The following is a 20,288-nucleotide window of genomic DNA, read 5'->3' on the forward strand; positions in this document are numbered from 1 at the left end:
ACTGTTTTGCATCATTCAGAAAAACATACATTTCATGTATACTACAAAAATTCGAAATAATCTTAATTCTAGACTTCATCCTGCATGTATTTGATGTATTTGCAGTGGCCAAAAATACAAGATAAATACAACCAAATGAAAGCAGAAGCAATACAAATATCTTCATATTATATATATATTCATTTTGCACAGGGGTTGGATTGCATGTGTGTTTGTGTTATTTATTTAGTAGTAGTATTTAATCTAATAGCCTCGGGGAAAAAGTTGTTCCTTCGTCTGCTGGTGGTATTTTTATGTGTACTTCGCTTGCACATAAAAATAGTAGGACGTCTGTGTATGTTTTGGAAATGAACCAGAAAATAACACGCTACAGTGGTCTGAGGCTCTGTGGTTTAGGCACCATCTTGTGAACACCACCAATATTGTGCAGTTTATCAAGTACAGCTGCAACTACTTTCACTGTGACTCCTCAACAATTTGAAACCTGAGAGTAAATTTGTACTTAAATTGAGTAGCTCTGAGTTGCCCCAGGTTCAGATCCATAAAACATGCCAGTTAAACACATGGCGAAATAAAGGAATATTTATTAGAGTTACTCAAGTTTCTCTTCTTGTCTACTTTTCAGACTGCAGAGTTTCCCATTGGAGGAAAGGCAGATAGACGGACTTACATACCAAAAGCTGAGAAGAGGCCAGCGGTGTGAAGTTGATACTGATGATGGGGGATTGGTGTCATCATACCCCTTGAGCAAAAGAGAGAGGGATAAAAGGACAATCCACACGGAAGCAAGAACCTTCAGGTCTGATTTGTGGACATCAATATGTCTTTGCCAAATCGATCTAATATGATGAAGACACAAACACTCTCCATCAGACAAAGCAGACTGATATTGTATTTACAGCAACAAATTAATGGCGATTTCATGAGCAAATGGACTTTCTGCTAAAATGTAATAAAGCTCATTTGGGAGTAAGAGCTTAAACTTTTAAGATCTTCCAGTCCTCTGTCTCACAGGAAGCCTTAAGTATTATTTCTCTTGATGGCAGTTCAGCTTGATGCTTTGATACTTGGGTTTCACGTTTTGGAAGAGATTTTTTTCGTGTTCGCATATATGAACTAAGCTAATCATCCAATTGATGTCACTGAAATCTCTGCCCAAAAAAGCCTGTGATGTGCTCCGTTGGACCTGCGAGGTTCACCTCAGAAACCAACAAGAAGCAGGAGGAGAGACTACACATTGGAGTGCGATTATATTGAGAAACTTCTGCTGACTTGTACCATAGCCAGACGCCTCTTTTAGCTAAAGTGAGAGCAATGTACATGGACTGAACTTCAAACCTACAGGCATACTGTTACTACTGTTTTCTTTGTTTCATTTTTTTTTTTTTTTTTAATTGTTTTATTATTGAGTGAAACAAGACAAGGCATGTGAGACCAAACATAATTGAATACATTGGGTGACATGGCGGGATTAAAACGTCCATTGGGTGCAGTGTAAAAGTAAAAGCAAAGGTCCGATCCCAGGGTGTGAGGTGTGTGTATTGAAGAAGGTACCGGGCAGTCTATTTTGAAATTTGTTATTATTTTGCGTTGTGGAAAGGGTTTCCCTCCCTTAGCCGCTACTCTTTTCTCTTCCCTCTTCAGTTGTTGACAATGCATTTCTTACCTGCAGCTTACATTTGAAGCATCATTATCTAGATTTGTGCCGTAGGCCCAAACTGCATATCCAAAAGCTGTCGAAACAAGTTGGTTCATGTTTGCCCCATTTCATGCATCTCTCTCCGTCCAAGTCATGTATTTCTATACTTACTGTTCAAATCTTAAAGGATGACCAACAGCATTTCAAATATGAAGTGTCCTCACAGTCCCACTTGTTTGTAGTTTATACTCAGGCCCGCAATCTATTTATTCTCTTAATACAGTTATTCTCTTAATAAATACATTTGTCTTAAATAGTTAAATAATCCAAAAAAAAGTTTGATGTTTGTTACATTTTGCCACAGAAAACTAAATTGGCATCCTAGAATGGTTTGAGGGATTTTCAGTTGCTCCTTTCAGAATTTCAGCTCTGAACATGCTAGACATGAAAGCTGTTAGTGTGACCTGAAACTCAACATCCAAATCTTTTACACTTTCAACAAAAAGATTTTACTTTAAAGCAAATCAGTTTCTTCTGTCTTTGTTTTCTGTCTAAGATTGCCTCTCAGGTTGTGTCGGCTTTACTGTTTTATTTCATTCCACTCGAGGCCATCTTGTTGCTGTTAAATGAAATGTATTAAATTGTCAGGTTTTGAGGAATAAAATATATTCATGCATATCATATAGATCATACTTTAGTTTAAGAGGCACTATGATTATGAGACTCAACGTATAAAGGTTAATGCAAATGTGAAAAAAAAACTTGCATACTGCATTGGCCATATGAAGGACACTGTAGGCCTTCTTGAAGTCTTTTGAACAGCTGGGGCTCAAGATTATTTGCTCACTACTTCATGCACTTGTGTTTTTGCTTGCGTGAGTTGCATTGATGCCAACTTTTATCTTGATGCGTCTGGTTCAATGCCGGCAAATCCTGACTTGCTGGTTTAGTCAGTTTATAGTGTACCGATTCATTATCTCTTCATTACTTTGGGCCGAATGTGTTTATTATGATAGCATATTTCCAAAGCAGTTACCATCGTTGTTTTCAAAAACACACTTAAAATCCTGTGCAAATTGATTTTTATTTCTCTTTCAACATAGCATTTAAGAGTACACTCATACTCATTATTACTCAATGACATAGTAACTGACTACTATGCTGTAAGATTTCGGTGTTAACCAAAAATGAAAGAAGATATACATTCAATCAAAAATCAGCCACAAATGAAATATACAAAGTAGCTACAATTGTATTTTGCATTACATGAAATGGCACCTACACTACACAATTTAAATAAGTAATGTGGTGTTTCACTTGTAATCTTCAGGTGTTTGTTGCATATAAAGTCTTCCAAGGCTCTTTGTGTCACTCTTCAGGGGGAGAATGTTTAATGAGTATGTTATATACACAGCAATTGCTTGAGTCGGGTCTGAACGGAACTTTAAAGAGAACAGCTTTAATTATGTAATAAATTAATGATAATTATTGGTGTATTGCTCTAAATGCAGCCCATGTATTTGTATTGTACTTAATCATATATAACTGTATGGTTGTCTGTCTGTAAACATAAGAGGTGTATTCAAAGATCCCTTATTGTGAACATAAAGTGCTGTTTCCCAAAGCTGACTGCAACAACAGAGATGATTAATGCAAACACATGGATGGTTGTTGTCTGTGGTCTTTAGAAACTGTTTTTTTATACACAAGATATTGAACTTATTTATTTTTTTTGAATGTATTATGCTATGTGACAATACTTTAATGAAACAAATAAATATTAAATAGCTATTTTTATCAACTAACCCTGTGTGTAGTGTCCAGTGATTATTAAAGTGAGTCCTTAAATACGCTGCCATTATTATTTCAATGTGTCCAATTTTTTTACATAATAAAATGCAGGTCTTTAAATCTTGTATTGGTCAAATTATTTCCTTCAAACCTACCTATTGTGCGTTGACCCATTACTCAAGTAAAAACAAGTATCATCTTTGAAATGTTGTGGTAAAAGTACTCATTATGCAGCATATTGGACCCTGCCAGATTATATTATTATTGCTGTTGTATTAACATGTAAGTAACATTTCAATGGTTGGGTGGAGCTAATTTAACTATTGTATAATGTTGGACAGAAATTAGAAGTTAAAGCTATAGCAATAAATCATATTTTATAACCTGGTCTTTTTTATTATTCTGTTTCTTATCACTTGAAACATAAACATTAACTTTGCAGGCTATACAAAAGATAGGACAAATATCAAAAAAGCGGTGCACTCATTGGAATCGATCACAATTTATTTTGCAGCAATAAAGTACAGTTTGTCCATGTGTACTTGCCGTAGCCTATCCAGAACACACCAGAAGTAAAAGAGAGCAGCGTAAGAGCGGAACAAATCCTAAATATTCCATTTCAGGGCAAAGAACGGTGCGAAAATGACCAAATGACAAAACAACCGAGATATAACTTCAGAAACAATATCTTCAAACCTGTGCTTCGTTTACACTTGTGGTTAGCTTAATTGTGTGTTCGGCTTGTAAGTGCGCATTTTATTTTGAAAATACGACTCGGAAGTCTTAATTTGTACTCTTGTCCGGTCCATTTGACAGTATCTGTTTGCAGGCGTTGTGTCATAGACAGTGACCTGGTTTCTGGAAACAACGGACAATGGAGTCCGGCGACGGAATTCAGATACCGAGCCGTCTCCCGCTGCTGCTGAGCCATGAAGGGGTGCTCCTCCCGGGCTCCACCGTTAGGTTCACCGTGGACTCTCCGCGGAACATGCACCTGGTCAGCCAGCGGCTGTTGAAGGGGACTTCTCTGAAAAGCACAATCATAGGAGTAATTCCCAACACCAGAGACCCAGAACACGACACCGACGACCTACCCACCTTGCACAAGTAATACACATTTAGCTAAATAAGGTATTCAAATGGGGGCTGATGTTGTTTTGTAGGTGAGACTCATACCAGGTGACTGGACCCCTCCACGTAGACAGACCTTGGGGGACAAGAGGGAGACATAGTTTGGCTCCCCAAAAGTATTTTCAGACGTTTTTAAAATCAAATTAAACAATTTGAGAAGGGAAGGCCACTCTTAAGGCAAAACTGATACAGCCATATTTTAGACATACATGAGGACCATTAGGTAACAACGTGTCCCAGTTTAAAGTAGGCTACACGTAGCCTGGTTTCATAAGGTTTGGTCTTGAACTGGCCTTTCAGTGGCATGGCAGAGTTAATGAAGCTTATCGGATGTTTTTTTTTTTTTCCTTTGTTGTGTTTCTAAAAGTCATTATATGTCATATTTAATCTAATAGGTATTATTGTGTTCATATTCCTTGAAGTTGCAGTGTGTGATTTGTCCCAGAGAAGTCCACAGTCGCTCTTCACAAATTGGATGAAGTTATGTCGTGTGGTTTGTCTCACAAGCATTGCCAGGAAAAACATGTCCTCATTAGGCTCACTCTATTTCAGCATGGCAGCAGTCTGACAAATTGGGGAATTGGCATGTGAAATGTGAAATGGCATACAGGTGCCAATTTTACAAAACAAGTTGCTTTTTTTAGAGCACAAACCGCTGGTTTCCCCCTCAAGGTCTAAATGCAACATTCATACTCTTTCCCATATAACAAATAATGAGGATGTATAATCATGTTAACCCATTATTATATTTTTATGAATTCTTATCTGTCTGTCAATCATTTTTAAAGCCTGGAAGGGGCAAATAATAGTCCTTTGTCAGGCAGTTTATGAATATCGTGCGTGGATAAACAAAAATGACATGTTTGTATACTTATTTTAATATGATCCATGTGTATTACATATATTTGTGGAGGCTGATGATTTTCCGTTGCACACAATCTAACCTCCAGTATTGAAGCACTAAAGTTTGATCGCAAAAAAAAAAAAAAAAAAAGGAAAGTCGACAGTTTAGCAGTGGCTCTGCAGCCAAGAGCAGAGAGGTGGACTTTAACCAGCTGTCTACCAGGTCAGCCTGGTTACTAAGTAGCAATTGTTCGTCTCTGGACAGTTTGTCTCTCTTTTAATCACAGTTACTGGAAAAGTGTGCTAAACTTTGGGTAAGGACCCAACTTGACATTTTAGCACTGCGCTGCGGCCTCCCACTGCTCCTAAATAGCTTGTTCGGTTCGGTTAAAGGCTCCAGGATGCAGAAGGGGGAACTTATAGTTGTTGGGGTAAACCACAGCAATGTGGCATATACTGTATGTTAGGGGGAAAGAACGATATGATGCTGGTTTATCCAGTCGTCTTTTCCCTTTAAACGCTACAAACGCTTCTACTCTGTGTTGGCTGCCACTTCACATAAAATCCTGGAATGTATGTCCCAGCCACGGCAAGCCCATAGTCAGAAACACTTCTCGTATGTGTGTGGGAGGGGGTTATTGAGTCAGACGCCATCGCCATAAGCTGCTGATCGGTGAATGGATGCGTAGCTAGAATGTCCTGCTGCACTGTCATGCTCACTCACAGTCATATTTTAAGAGGCTGAGCATTGAAGAAACTGTTGGAGTGATGAAATTGTGGTGATCTTACGTCTCAGACTAACTACCACATACTACAGCACACCTGCTGATCGTAATACAGCTGTCTGATCCGAAGCAGGAAGTCATCGAGAGGTCCTGACCAGATCCACAGTGTGAAGACTGAATCCGAACAAACTTGAAACAATCATGGTCGATTATTGTTTACTACGAGTTAACGCCGCTATGAAGCTCCGGACAGGCTTCCTCCAGTGAGTTGTCTGTCCTCACCCACCTCCTCTGTCTCACTCTCACTTTCTCTGTCTCTCTGTAGAATTGGTACAGCAGGGATAGCAGTGCAGGTGGTGGGCAGCAACTGGCCAAAGCCCCACTACACCCTCCTCATCACTGGATTGTGCCGCTTTAGTGTGTCGAGTCTGCTGAAGGAGCGACCCTTTGTGCTGGCAGAGGTAACCTTCATTCAAAATCGGACAATAGTTCATTTGATCAACAACCCCATCATCATTCTTGTGATGTCTCACGGTAAATGATTAGAAGTGTCCTGTGGGGGTCCTTGTGCAAATGCATGAGAGAAACAAAACTGGGAGCCATTCATAGAGAAGTTGGTCCATAGTGGTTCTTAAGGTCTCTAACCCAACAGGGAACCTTTAATACTAAACTGACCAGTGCAAATTGTTAGCCTGTACTTAAAGGTGCCCTGTGGAGTTTTTGTGTAAGCATAAACAAGCAAAAGAAAAGAAAAAAAGTGTTTTCTTTGGGCTGCCGACTGTGTGAAGCCAGCAGCAGTGCGTCGTGTGTGTGTCACCCTCTTTCGTGCACATGTAGAAATGCGTCTTTGTGCGATTGCATGATACAACCAAAGCGGCGACCCATTTTGTGAAAAAACAATACTCCATAACAGCACCTGTGCTCAAAAACTCCACAAGGTACCTTCAATCTCCTGATATTGCTATTTCCAATGAAACCGTGACAAAAGGTGCATTCCTGATTGGGGGCGTCCTTACTCATAGCTGTATAGGACCAAAACACCTGTCACTCTAGTATTTAACACATGCAAAATGTGGATGATGTCAAAGTGTGCCTCTCTAATTTGAAAATGAATTGCAGGTGGAGCAGTTGGATAAACTGGAGCAGTACACGACCCCGGTACCAGAGGGTGCCACGGCCAAAGATGGAGAGCTGGGGGAGCTGTCCCACAAGTTCTACCAGGCTGCTGTACAGGTAGGTGTGTGTGTGTGTGTGTGTGTGTGTGTGTGTGTGTGTGTGTGTGTGTGTGTGTGTGTGTGTGTGTGTGTGTGTGTGGAAGAGAAAGAGAGGTAGTAAACAAGAAAAGAAAAAAGAGAAATCTCCAGATGACTTGATTAAGTTAAAGGATTTGGCTCAATCATGGTTGGACCACATAATGTCCCCCAAACATGTCCCAATTTACTGCTACAAAACAATGTCTTCTTTATAGTGTTATTTTTATTTACCTTGTTTTTTTTTTGGCATACCAGAGGTAGGGAAGAAATATGAAATAATTCAATAATATGTTGTGACATGAAACAGATTAAATGGTAGAAAGAGGTACTTTCTACAGAGTCTTTTTTTCCGGATGAGGAAATGATTCCTCAACACAGGCAGATCATTTCTCTTCAGATCTCATGTGGGTTTAGTAATGGTCCTCGATATAAAAGAACACTGGAAGGTTTGTCCTACAGAGAACTCACAGCAGTATGACATTTATTAAGACAAATGTGAAAGAATTAGGGTTGATTCCACATCCAGCTTCTGCGGTCGCATATGCCATAAGGTTGTTTGCATGTACAGCATATATTTCCTTTCCACTTGTATTTGAACACCCAGTGACCCTAGTCTTTTTCGTCATTTACTGAACACATAATAACATTTGTTTGTGTCAAAGCTTGACTGATAGTGCTGCTGGCACACTAATGGCCATGAAGTTGTTCTTGTTCCTTGCTTACATCCGAGACTAATTGAGCCTCTTACCTCGGGCATTACCACAAAAACAACTTGAAAGGATTAGTTATTATCTCCGCCACGAAGATCATGAGATTGGTCATGTGTGTGTGTGCTTGCATCAGAGGTTTGTATTTGAGTGTGTGTACGTCCACGTGAGTGAGTGTGCAGGTCTGTGTCTGTCCACGGCTTGTCTCTCATTCTGCTGCAGCAAACTGCACAATATTTTGGGTTGCCAGTTCTGGCTGCATGCTTGCAGGCCCTCTCGTGGTTACAGTGTTTCACGCTTTCTTAAAACACCTTTTTATTGCCTGTTTTATTCTGCCATTGACTGCCTGCCTACTCGTCACTAACTACTCTTAACCGGGGCCGCTAATGACAACGCAGCTGAGTCGATGTACAACCCCAGCTATACATTACTCCACTATATCTTTACATAGCAAATAGTTGTTTGCTGCTATGATAATAATATAATATATAATTAATAATGTTAAATATGGCTCTTTTTTTTAAAGTTGTCCTGTGGAGTTTCTTAAAGAGAAAGAAAAGTTATGTTTACATTCACCGTTATTCTCCAAAACACTAAGATCTAAATGTTTTTGAAGTGTTTTGTTGTCCAGCATTGTTTACATTTGTTCTTCCTATTGAATAGTAGTTATTCTTCTCTGCCCTTGCTGGTGCATTGCAGCATTACCTTGCCACATTGTGCTCACAAGTATCCCTCAGGATGAAGAAGATCTTTCTCATTTGATCTTATCTTGCTGGTGTTAAGTCGACAAGTCTATAACTCAAAATGACTTACGTAATGATTCATCATTTAGTGAAAAGGTTTCATCGTAAATCTTTGCTTAATGATTTGTTCCTGAGCTGTACCAGAACTCCTGGAGAACTCTGGAATGTCAAAAGTTAATCACAAGCAACATTCGTCTTATTATTTTTAGGCAAGGCAAAATTATTTGTCTTGCACTTTTGTACAACAAAGCATTTCAACGTGCATTATATAAGAGAGAGGCAAGAAACGCAAAGGCAATATAAAAAGACACACATGAATAGCATTTAAAGAAGAGCAAATCTAAATTAAATAGAGGGAAAAAAGAAGTAATACAAAAATAATAAAAAAAATAACCCTTATTGTGTCATAAATCAAATTTCTGTGTGTGTGTGTGTGTGTGTGTGTGTGTGTGTGTGTGTGTGTGTGTGTAGTTGTTAGGTATGTTGGACATGTCAGTTCCAGTGGTGGCTAAGTTCCGGCGCCTGCTGGACAGTCTGCCCAGGGAAACTCTACCTGATGTGGTAGCCTCCATGATCCGCACCTCAAACAAGGAGAAACTACAGGTGAGGTGAACTGTTGGGTCTGTGTCACCCAACGTTTAAACTAATTACTATTATTAAAAAAAAGAAGAAGAAACGGGATGTGACAGACGGTTGAAAGACACTTATTCTAGGGTTTATAATGTGATTACAGCATCTTACTCACATTATGTTGTACTAATCACAGTGACAATTTGTGCAATTTTAGCAATTTTGCCTTTTAAAATTTGTACGGGATGTCGGGCACAGACTGATGTTGTCTTTTTTCCTCCTTTCCTTTCTTTTGCTTCAAATCATGCCATGTTCTTTTACAGTCTTATGCTGTAATTTGGAAAGCACTGACAGACAGACTGGGATATGAAATCCAAAATAGGGTTTCTCTCTGTCAATTTAAATTCCTGGCCTTAATCTTTGAGGAGGGCCTCTGCCTCTGTTAGGACCCGGGTTTCTCTCTCTGCCGTTGTTCTGCCTGCTGTGTTCTTGACTCTTAGCACCATTTTTTTCTTTGCCACATGGATAATAGCAAACAGATGCAAAGACGATCAAATTGCATCAGCTGCAAAACTGTATGGGCGCTGTAACATTATCTGCACAAATTAGTTTGTGAATCGGACCTTGAGATGGTGCTCTCCGTGTGCGTGGGTCGGATCTGTAGGGGGAGGGGTGTATCGGGATATCTGCCACAGTCTCAGTGAGACAAAACGTCAAATACTAGATACATTACATTGGGCTTAATGTAAACATTTTCCCTGAGGTGAGTGTTTTTTGAAATGAGGTTGTTGTATCTCCATGTGTGCTGGAAAGGTCCTGGATGCGCTGACCTTGGAGGAGCGATTTAAGAAAGCTCTGCCCATGTTGACCAGACAGATAGAGGGACTAACACTGCTGCAGAAAACCAGGAAAGTCAGTCCTGAAAAGGAGAAGAGGGTAACAAACATTTTCATGTATCCTTTTCCTTTCAACCATGTCTGTATTTATATGCCTGTTCACCTCTCCGTGTGTCTCATCCGTTCAGGTGTTATCAGTGCGTAAAGGTGGAGTGCTCCCGGGCCGGCGGTTCAACCTGGATGAGGAAGCTGAAGATGAGGATGGCGATGACACTGCAGTCTTGGAAAAGAAGGTCCACGCGGCCAAGATGCCTGAAGCCGCACTCAGAGTTTGCCTCAAAGAGCTCAAGAGGTGAACTTGCCCTGTCATGTGTGTTCTCTCTGTCCTAATCATCTATAATTATCTGTGAAATGTAATTATTTAACATCTGCAGTTTAAAATATTCCTTTATTTGCAGTAGCTTTCTTGGGCAAACTTTACCTTTTGATTGCACTGTTTAAAAAAAAAAAGCAAATATTTTTGGTAAAAGTAATGGCACATGCTGATGGTGAATCAAGATCATGTACCACTAATTCAATTTCAAAAGAAAAAAAGCTGAATTATTTTGTTTTATTAAGAATCCAACGTTTTTGGACAGGTGATTAGTCCAAAATGTTATGTTTAAATATGCAAATGAGGCATTATTTTATGCTAACTTTTGTTGAATTTAGGAGAAATCTTCAGACATAAATATACAAAGACCTAGATAAACACCTAAATGTCTTTTTCTTTTTTTTCCATTTGCCTGAGAGAAAACATGTTTTGGAAGCAAAATAGTCCAAAATGTCATTCATCTGTTTTCAGATTGAAGAAGATGCCTCAGTCCATGCCTGAATTTTCTCTGACCAGAAACTACTTGGATTTGATGGTAGAGTTGCCGTGGAGCAAAAGCACCAAAGGTAAACAAAGAGTCCAGTCCAGGTCCACAAGCCACATATGTCACATGCCTCAGATACTGTATGAGATTAATACAATGACCAAATGATGGTATTAGATTTTTACACATTTAAATATTAAACGCCAATTAATATGATCAAATCATTTTATTTCACCAGTCAGGTGTTTTGATGCATTCGTTACTGAGGTCGCCTCTCATATTTATTCATACCCTTAACTCGGATTGCTCCGATATATCCACAGTGTAGTCATTTATACTGAAACTCTGCTGCACTCATCAATATTTGTATTATGACGAGGTGTAATGTGAAAGATGTCTCTTGTGATGAAGCCGCAGGAAATTGTCACTAGACTCGGTTGCGGTTACGGGATTGGCCACTGCAGCGTGACATCGCTTTATGTTTCTCCAATGGTTGATTCTGTTTCAGCTTTTCATTTTGTTTCGTTTTTTTTTTTTTTGCCATCGCCTGCTGTCCCCACCGCCGCAGCCTAACCTCACTAGCCACATTCACATGAATGGGATTACTGGCGTTTGACACTGCAAACCCTGATTTAGTGTGAATGCAGCCTAAGGAGTGTTGTAGCTCATTTGTTTAGTTTTACCGGCTCACAACTTTTACTGTTTTGGCTCAGTCTCACCACTCTCATCCAGTCTCACACAGTTTCCATCCACAGCTGTTTCCAGTAAAAGAATACTGTGATTAACTCACTGCATGTTGCCTGCTTGGCACCAAACAGCAGAGAGAGAGAAAGTCAAAGACAACTCGCTGGTGAACACAGTGTGGCATTTATCAAGTAAAGAGTCAGCTACTTCAAACAACAGCTAGTGGAGAGTGAATATTAAACTTATATTATATATATATATATAGCTAATTTTGCTCCATACTGTATATGCTGTTTGCTGACATATGAGCCATAACTTCAAAAGCTGATGTCAGTGTTGCGTTTACAGCGCGTTCTGCTGCCCCTTCCTTGTCAAATCATTTCTTAATGCAGCTTTAGATGACGTACTTTACGCCTCTTAGAAGTCTCACATCCTGTATCTATCACTCATGTCCAAATGTGAAACCAAAGTTGTTTCCATCAAAAGTCCAAGGCAATAATATTTCCCCAACAGAAGCCACACAAAGATATAATGTATCTGTGGTGGTCGACCACAGTATCAGAATATCAGTATCCCTGCAAATGGATTTCACAAACTGACAAAGTCGCACATGTGTGAGACTCAGTCTTTGCTTTGTCTTTGCTGGTGACCGCAGACTGCCTCAATTACAGATAACCTCACATGAGTAGAGACTTCAGGGTTCGTGCGTTTGCAGGGTCAGGAGTCAAAACCAAAGTATGTCCTGCAAGTGTTTCATCTCACAATTTTGGAGGGTTGTGTGTCCTATAAAAAAATTAATTAAATAAAAGCTTGTTTCTACTCTCCTCTTCTTCCACCTCACTTTCTCAAATTCCACTCATCCCTCTTTCTCTACTCCCACCTCACTGTCTTTGTCACTGTCTTTACTAACGCAAATGTTTTCTCCCTCTCTCTGGGATCCATCCATCTCTTCCACATTCATCACACACACACACACACACACACACACACACACACACACACACACACTCCTCAGACTGCCTGGACATCCAAGCTGCTCGCACTCTATTGGACAACGATCACTATGCCATGGACAAGCTGAAGAGACGCGTGCTGGAGTACCTGGCTGTTCGACAGCTGAAGGCTTCTTTGAAGGTGTGTCTTAGAAAGACAAAAAGTCAGGGATTTCTCTAATGTACCTCATATTTATCTGTGAGTTTCATGCCGGTGCTTTTGTCTTCAGGGACCCATCCTTTGCTTTGTGGGGCCCCCAGGAGTTGGGAAGACCAGTGTAGGACGCTCCATAGCCAGGACCCTGGGCAGAGAGTTCCACCGCATCGCTTTGGGAGGCGTCTGTGACCAGTCTGACATCCGTGGACACAGGTATCGTAAGATATCATCTCTACTGGAGAGTCTATAGCCGCAGCAGTAGTGGACAACACAGGTCTTTGGTTGTTTTTCTTAAAAGACTCCTATAGAGTGGTGCAGGAATGAGTCCTAACATCCGGGAATGAGTCAGCATTTCTGCACATCTGGGTCCCTCGTCTGGACGGCAACAGGTTTTTTAAATGCCTTTTTGGTTAGATGCCCGAAAAATGGTCTGTGGTTAACACAAGCTTTAGAGATTTGAATGTTTGGTTCTACAATATAACATTCATCAGTAGATACCCCTCTCGTGAATTTTGAAGCTTTTACTTGTCTGTGGCGAAATGAGACTGCAAAAACTCCATCATGCCGACTAGTCCGCCTTAACAGCCTGGTTGGGTAGTTTATTTATGGGCTAATGTTAGCTTTTTACCCCTCCAGATAGCATTCACCCCTCACGCCCATTGGCTTTTTCGTCGAGGGAACCTGTGGGATGCTCACTTCCGGGCTGGCCTATAAAAATACGTCATCGCTGTACCGCGCTATTGGAGAGGAGTAATGAAATATGTTATCGTGGAATTGCTAACAACAGCGACTCGTAACATAGCAACACACCTACATCAAACAATTAGCACCATAGTTAGTCCTTTTACTGTAAAGCACTCACATGTGTGCATATCTGGCAACATACTCTCTAAGAGTAAGTGAGTCATGTACAGTAGAAAAAAGAAATAATCATAGCCAGAAATGCTGCAGTAAAAGCTGCATTAGCAACATGAAATTGCTGGCAGTGATGAACAAAAGGTTCTAAATGTGTCACAAATGAAATACTCAAATTTAAGGAAAGGCGCAGAAGAGGAAAAAACCCCAAACAATCCACAGACGTGTTAGCATCGATACAATCTTCAGCATTCGGCCAAGTTTTCTCCCACCACGTCACATCTTATGCCCTCTCTCACGAAGCGCCTTGGATAGAAACGCCTGGCATGACGTACCCGCCCCTGGTGTTCTCTTTTACAAAATCAATTATCAATTATGCCGTACTCTCAGATGGGCGTCGGCTGTTTCGGTGAAAAGTACAACAGTCTTCATCTTTGGGGAATTGAATGAATTTTTATTCGACAACCATAAATGTACGCTTTACAAAATATACATCGATGGTGGAAAAAAAAAACGATTACTGCGTTTGTTTTTTCTCACATCATACATTAAGTAAAGTTTACTGCAACTCACACAACAACATCATAATTAACTGGAGTTTATTGATTGACTCACACTCACACAGTATCCTTTGTAACCCGAGTCAGTCAAGAAGTCATGAGAGTTCGGCAGTCGGATCACGCAGCCCGCCTTTGATCCGCCTGTTTATAGCCTTAGTCCTGAGTGTTATCTCTATCAAAACACACACACACACACTCACACTCATCTCAGGTTGCAGAGCTGATCCTGGTGTTTTAAAGGCGAACAGGACCGAGTTGAGACACCTTCTTAAAAGCCAGATGAGAAACACGTGTCTCGCTAACCAACAGCAGGAGAGTAAGGGATAAATGTTTTCTTTTTTTCAGATAATTATTTAATTTGTTTAACAAATAGATGAATCCTCTGAAAGGTAGACTGTTGTTTCGTTTATATCCTTTCTTTGAACCTGAGAAATTGCACATTTCACGCTTGCTCGAGTTTGAACTTTGTGAGAACTCTGTGTCTGCATGTGGTCATGCAATAAGTCGACAAGAGCGCGACCAGCATGTCAACCTGGCATGATACAATAAGAATGTCAATGTTCTCTGTTGTCACTATTTACACAGCAGATCACTTCAAACCATTCTCATTTTCTACAGACGCACATATGTAGGAAGCATGCCTGGCCGCATTATCAACGGTTTAAAGACGGTTGCCGTAAATAATCCTGTGATCCTGCTGGATGAGGTGGACAAGCTGGGGAAGAGCCTGCAAGGAGACCCGGCGGCTGCACTGCTTGAGGTCAGCTCTGATTTTCTCTCCAGGACGCCGTGCTGTTGTATCTCGGGGAGAGGATTAGGGCCGCATGTGAAGAATGGATTTGAGTCCCGATCCTCTTCCATGAGTATCAGATGTCTTCTCTGTTTTTGAATTCCTGCCTTAATATTTACATGCTTTCAACCGGTAGACCTTAACCTTTGCTAAAATTGCTACTAAGCATTTGGTTTGCTTCTTCACCAAGTTTTAAACTGTTTTTTTTTAATGTTTGTGTTCCTCTGTTTGTTCTGTGAACCAACCAGCTATTTGAGATGAATTAAATATAGTTTGACTAATCACTGAAAACACGCACAGTGAAACAGTCTCTCTATATTCCCTTAGGTCCTGGACCCAGAGCAGAACCACAGCTTCACAGACCATTACCTCAATGTGGCCTTTGACCTCTCCCAAGTGCTCTTTATTGCCACTGCAAACACCACGGCGACCATTCCCCCTGCCCTGCTGGACAGGATGGAGGTGCTGCAGGTACCAGGTGAGTTTAGGTGCAAAGAGTCACTCTCAGGAGTCATCTTTGCCGTTTCTATTTGATCTCGAAGCCAAACTCTTTGTTCTGGTGACAAGGCAATTCCCAAACTGAGTGCATCTGTATTATTGAGGTTTCTGCAGTGTAGTCAGTCAACACTGTGTCCAGCTGCGTATCCAATCACGAACCCCAACCACTCATTCATAGGTTGTATTACTATTAGATGTAAAGATGATATATATTTTATGAATATTATTATTCAATGCCTGAGTAGTAATTTGTAACTTATTCACACGATATAGTCCATGTTATTTTGCACTTTCTGTCACCGTGAACTACCAAAAACCTTTGAAGCGGAGATTGAATTAACCAAACGACACCTGTAATATCACCACAGTTTGATGGCACAGTGTTATGTTTAAGAATCACAACCTGTAGTAAATCCATGTCTCTGAGGAGAAGATCGCAATAGACCTGCACAGTGACAATGTTGAGGGGACGGAGACAAACGAACTGTAGATGGTAACTTGCATTATAACGTATCGTCAGGTACAGATGTTTCCTTTGTAATGCCTGCTGCATTGTTTTTGTTCCTCTGTATTACACACTGTCTCATACAGTTAGCTGCTAAATGTGCACCTCCCAAACTGACCGTACCAGCTACGGACTCCTGCAACTTGAGTTCCTACCGCTACGTTGTTTTATTTTATTTTAGTTTATTTTTCATGCATACACGGTGTAAAGACAGGGATGACACAGAAATGATGAATGTACACTGTACTGCATATGGGTTACACATTGTAGAAACCCTTTTGTGGCTCCAAAGGGAGCCGTCTGAAGGCTGCTCCTCATCTCCGCTTGAGGCTGCGAAATTCCGTATCCTGCTTTGGCACAAGTTCTCTTTTAATGTAATCAGATAGTATGATTTACTGCTCTGAGGGAAGGCTTTGTCGAAGTGTGTGTGTGTGTGCTTTCGTGTTTCAGGCTACACTCAGGAGGAGAAGGTGGAGATAGCTCACCGTCACCTGATCCCAAACCAGCTGGAGCAGCATGGATTAACACCTCAACAGCTGCATATTCCACAGGACACCACACAGGATATAATCAGCAGGTACACACAAATATTCATGAAAAAACATACGGAGTGAAAAAAGGAAACTAGCTTGATTTAAAGTAATGAATTTAATTTAAAGTAAGTAAAGTAGTAGTCATTTTATATATTGATTTTGGCGGTCCCTGTGGATGAGAGCGGTAGTGTTTCCCTTATTAAGAAACCTCTCATTTTATTGCAGCAGTCTGATCCATGAAATCCTGGTTCTGGATTTCATGTGGAGGCGGATCATGGAAACATCATATGAACATCGCATTAATATTGAATACATTTCCCAGATGTATATGGACATTATTACATGCTTCTGCATTTAGCCTGCGATAGGACAGATGTGTGATGAGTGGAGCGGAGCGCTCTAGGATCTGAGGCTGACTTGGAATTCCACTTCTGGTCATCAGAAGATGGCGAGTGGTTCGACGGCTATTTGTTTGGAATGATGAGCAGTGATCAGACCTTTTGATCAGATGGAACGTCTCTCAACCAGATAGTAACCTTTAATAGTAATATTTGTAATTACAACCTACCTACACGACAGCCTGATCAAACTGTCTGGCATGTTTCAAACATATATCGGCAAACATGGAGCTGCTGATACACAGGCTCTCAGTCGTTTCAGATGGCCGGCAGACCTTCTGTACAACACTTCCCTCGCTCCAGGCTGGTAACTATAGAAACGGCCAACAGCATACAGCTTTGGTGCTCATCTTTAGAGGCATACTCCTGATTTTACTGGCTTTGCTTCTTTAAAAACAACAAGAAACAGATGAGTTCCTTGTGATTTGGGGTTAAGTCAAAGTGAACAAAAGTGTCCTCACACATAGCATGAGATGATATTTTTTGTCAGGACTTCAGGCATTTAAGAATATAAATGTAGTATATTTGGAATGGTTAAGACTTTGTTGATTTGTTCTTTCATAATGCAGGACGAATACAAACTTTCAGGAATGTAAGGCCCTGGAGGGGCACCGCAGGTCAGACCAAAGCGACAGCTCGTTTTAAAATCAACTGGTTTTCCTACGTTTTGTGTTCCTGATCACATACCTGCTGCACACCGATCATTGATACAAACCCAGCAGCCGAAGCTACCGCACCAATGAAACCTCATCCTCCAGATAATTGTATTCATCTGTGTGTGTGTGTGTGTGTGTGTGTGTGTGTGTGTGTGTGTGTGTGTGTGTGCTTGTGCTTGTTATTTTATTTTAGTTACACCCGTGAGGCGGGTGTGCGCTCCCTGGAGAGGAAGTTTGGGGCGATCTGCCGAGCGGTGGCTGTGAAAGTTGCCGAGGGTCACAGAGTCACCGTGACAGATGCTTCGACCTCCGAGCGTCCGACGCCGCAGGGGGGTAAGAACCCGGGCTCTCTTTTCTGTCTGCGTCTCAACTGGCAGAAAATACAGTTCATTAACATGAATGAATGTTTTTTTAAGTATTTTAAAATGTCAGGTTTTATTGGATCATTTTCAGAAACAAAAAATACTACCTCGCCCAACTGGTAGCGTTGGACCGGTGTGAAAATGTTCAAACTGGTTTCATATAAAACCAAACACCGGATCAGTGAAAACATGAACATCCTTTTTAGTGAAAACATGAACATCCTTTTTAGTGAAAAACAATCAACCGATCTTAGATACGGTAATCATAAATCATGAGGTACCCTTCATTAGTAAAGGCTAAATACAGTCAGGTCCATAAGTATTTGGACTGTGACACAATTGTTCTAATTTTGCTTATTTACACAACCCCAATGGATTTTAAACTAATCAGTCAATGTGTGGTTGAAGTGTAGACTTTCAGCTTTAATTCAACGTCTAAAATAAAAAAAAATCACAATGACTGTTTAGGAATTACAGACACTTTTACACAGTCATCCACATTTTCAGAGGCTCAAAAGTAATTGGACAATTGTCTGATAAACGGTTTGATGGCCAGATGTGTTCTATTCTGTCACTATTTCATGACAAATGATGCCAACAATAGGATTCAAGATGTTTGATTTGCAGTTGGTAATTGGCTCTTGGAACTCTCAGCATGCGGACCAGAAAGGTGTCAATGCAAGTGAAGGAGAACATTATTAGGTTCAAAACATTGGTGTACCGTGGTGAAGAAAAACTCCTTCATAACATCTACTGAAGTCAAGAGCACTCTGCAGGAGGTAGGCGTTCCATTGTTAAAGACTACAATCAAGAGACGCCTTCATGAATCTAAATACAGAAGGTTTACAACAAGGTGCAAACCACTGGTGACACTGAAGAACAGGGAGGCCTCATTAGACTTTGACAGAAAACATCTGAAACACTGACCAGTTTCAGAAAAAGACTCTTTGGACAGATGAAACCAAGATGAACTTGTACCAGAATGATTAGAAGAGAAAAGTGTGGAGAAGGAAAGGAACGGCTCATGATCCAAAGCAAACCACATCATCTGTTTAACATGGTGGAGGCAGTGCTTTGAATGGGCGTGTATGGCTGCCAATGGAACAGGGTCACTGGTGTTCATTGATGATGTCACAGCAGAATGAGTTCTGAGGTGTTTAGGGCTGAACTGTCTGCTCAGATTAAGACTAATGATACTAAACTGATTGGATGGCGCCTCACAGTGCAGATGGATAAAGACCTAAAACACGTTGTAAAAACAACCCAAGAGCTTCTTATGGCAAAGGAATGGAATATTCTTCAATGGCCAAGTCAGTCACCTGATCTCTACCCAAGTGAGCAGCTTTTCACTTACCGAATACTTTCCTCCAAGTATTAAAAATAATGATTATATTCACAATTATGTTAGTTTGTCCAATTACTTTTGAGCCTCTGAAAATGGGGATGACTGTAATTCCTAAACGGTCATTGTGATTGTTTTGTTTTAGACGTTGAATTAAAGCTGAAAGTCGACACTTCAACCACATTGACTGATTACTTTCAAATCCATTGGAGTTGTGTAAATAAGCAAGATTAGAAAAATGGTGTCACAGTCCAAATACTTATGGACCTGACTGTAGATAAAGAAAAAAAAGCTACATTCAGTGAGTCCGTTCTTTCTCCCATGATAAAAGGCCTATATGAATGATAATGCTGCAAGCTTTGCAGTGTTGTCACAGTCTGTACTCTCAGTGCTGAGGAGAGCTCTAGTTAGGGACCTCGGCTGTCGGGACATCCCAGGGCAACGGAGTAACAGCTTACTAGCACAAGATGACCCCAGTCGGTTTGAAAGAGAAGATGTTTTCATACTGTGGCGTATTAAAGGTGCCGTTGCAGTTGTTTAGATGGAGACTTAAGGAAAGAGAGAAGAGTGGAGACAGAAATTAGAGCCGGAGACAAACGGAAGATATCGGCAAGTCGTTTTGTACCGCTTTGTAGAAAGCCCTCGGTGTTGCCAGGTAACTGATGTCAGGGACATGCAGTACAAACATTGGTGTGTGTGTGTGTGTGTGTGTGTGTGTGTGTGTGTGTGTGTGTGTGTGTGTGTGTGCGTGTGCGTGTGTGTTTGATGTGTGTTCTATGTGTTTGATGGCTCTGTTCACTGTTTGCAGTTTCACAGTTTGATGTATATCTATATTTGGTTTTCTCTGCATCTTTGCATAAT

General features: G+C 40.7%; 2 protein-coding genes across 2 annotated transcripts in view; both read left to right on the forward strand.

Moving 5' to 3' along the window:
- Window positions 1–1,954, forward strand: part of il34 (interleukin 34) — a 29,160-nt gene extending 27,206 nt beyond the window's left edge. Inside the window, exon 8 of the mRNA XM_068723405.1 lies at window positions 626–1,954. Coding sequence (XP_068579506.1) covers window positions 626–660 — 35 coding nt within the window. The 3' untranslated portion in view covers window positions 661–1,954. The remainder of the gene's footprint in view (window positions 1–625) is intronic.
- A 2,290-nt stretch (window positions 1,955–4,244) lies between these two features.
- Window positions 4,245–20,288, forward strand: part of lonp2 (lon peptidase 2, peroxisomal) — an 18,688-nt gene continuing 2,644 nt past the window's right edge. The window contains exons 1-13 of the mRNA XM_068723295.1: window positions 4,245–4,537; window positions 6,455–6,590; window positions 7,249–7,362; window positions 9,304–9,435; window positions 10,216–10,338; window positions 10,427–10,590; window positions 11,083–11,177; window positions 12,795–12,913; window positions 13,002–13,141; window positions 14,962–15,103; window positions 15,461–15,611; window positions 16,587–16,713; window positions 17,917–18,056. Coding sequence (XP_068579396.1) covers window positions 4,305–4,537; window positions 6,455–6,590; window positions 7,249–7,362; window positions 9,304–9,435; window positions 10,216–10,338; window positions 10,427–10,590; window positions 11,083–11,177; window positions 12,795–12,913; window positions 13,002–13,141; window positions 14,962–15,103; window positions 15,461–15,611; window positions 16,587–16,713; window positions 17,917–18,056 — 1,816 coding nt within the window. The 5' untranslated portion in view covers window positions 4,245–4,304. The remainder of the gene's footprint in view (window positions 4,538–6,454; window positions 6,591–7,248; window positions 7,363–9,303; window positions 9,436–10,215; window positions 10,339–10,426; window positions 10,591–11,082; window positions 11,178–12,794; window positions 12,914–13,001; window positions 13,142–14,961; window positions 15,104–15,460; window positions 15,612–16,586; window positions 16,714–17,916; window positions 18,057–20,288) is intronic.

The sequence above is a fragment of the Cebidichthys violaceus genome, unplaced genomic scaffold (genome assembly GCF_023349555.1).
Source record: "Cebidichthys violaceus isolate CVI_PGR_0920_01 unplaced genomic scaffold, fCebVio1.0.p SCAF_3, whole genome shotgun sequence".
Taxonomy (NCBI): domain Eukaryota; kingdom Metazoa; phylum Chordata; class Actinopteri; order Perciformes; family Stichaeidae; genus Cebidichthys; species Cebidichthys violaceus.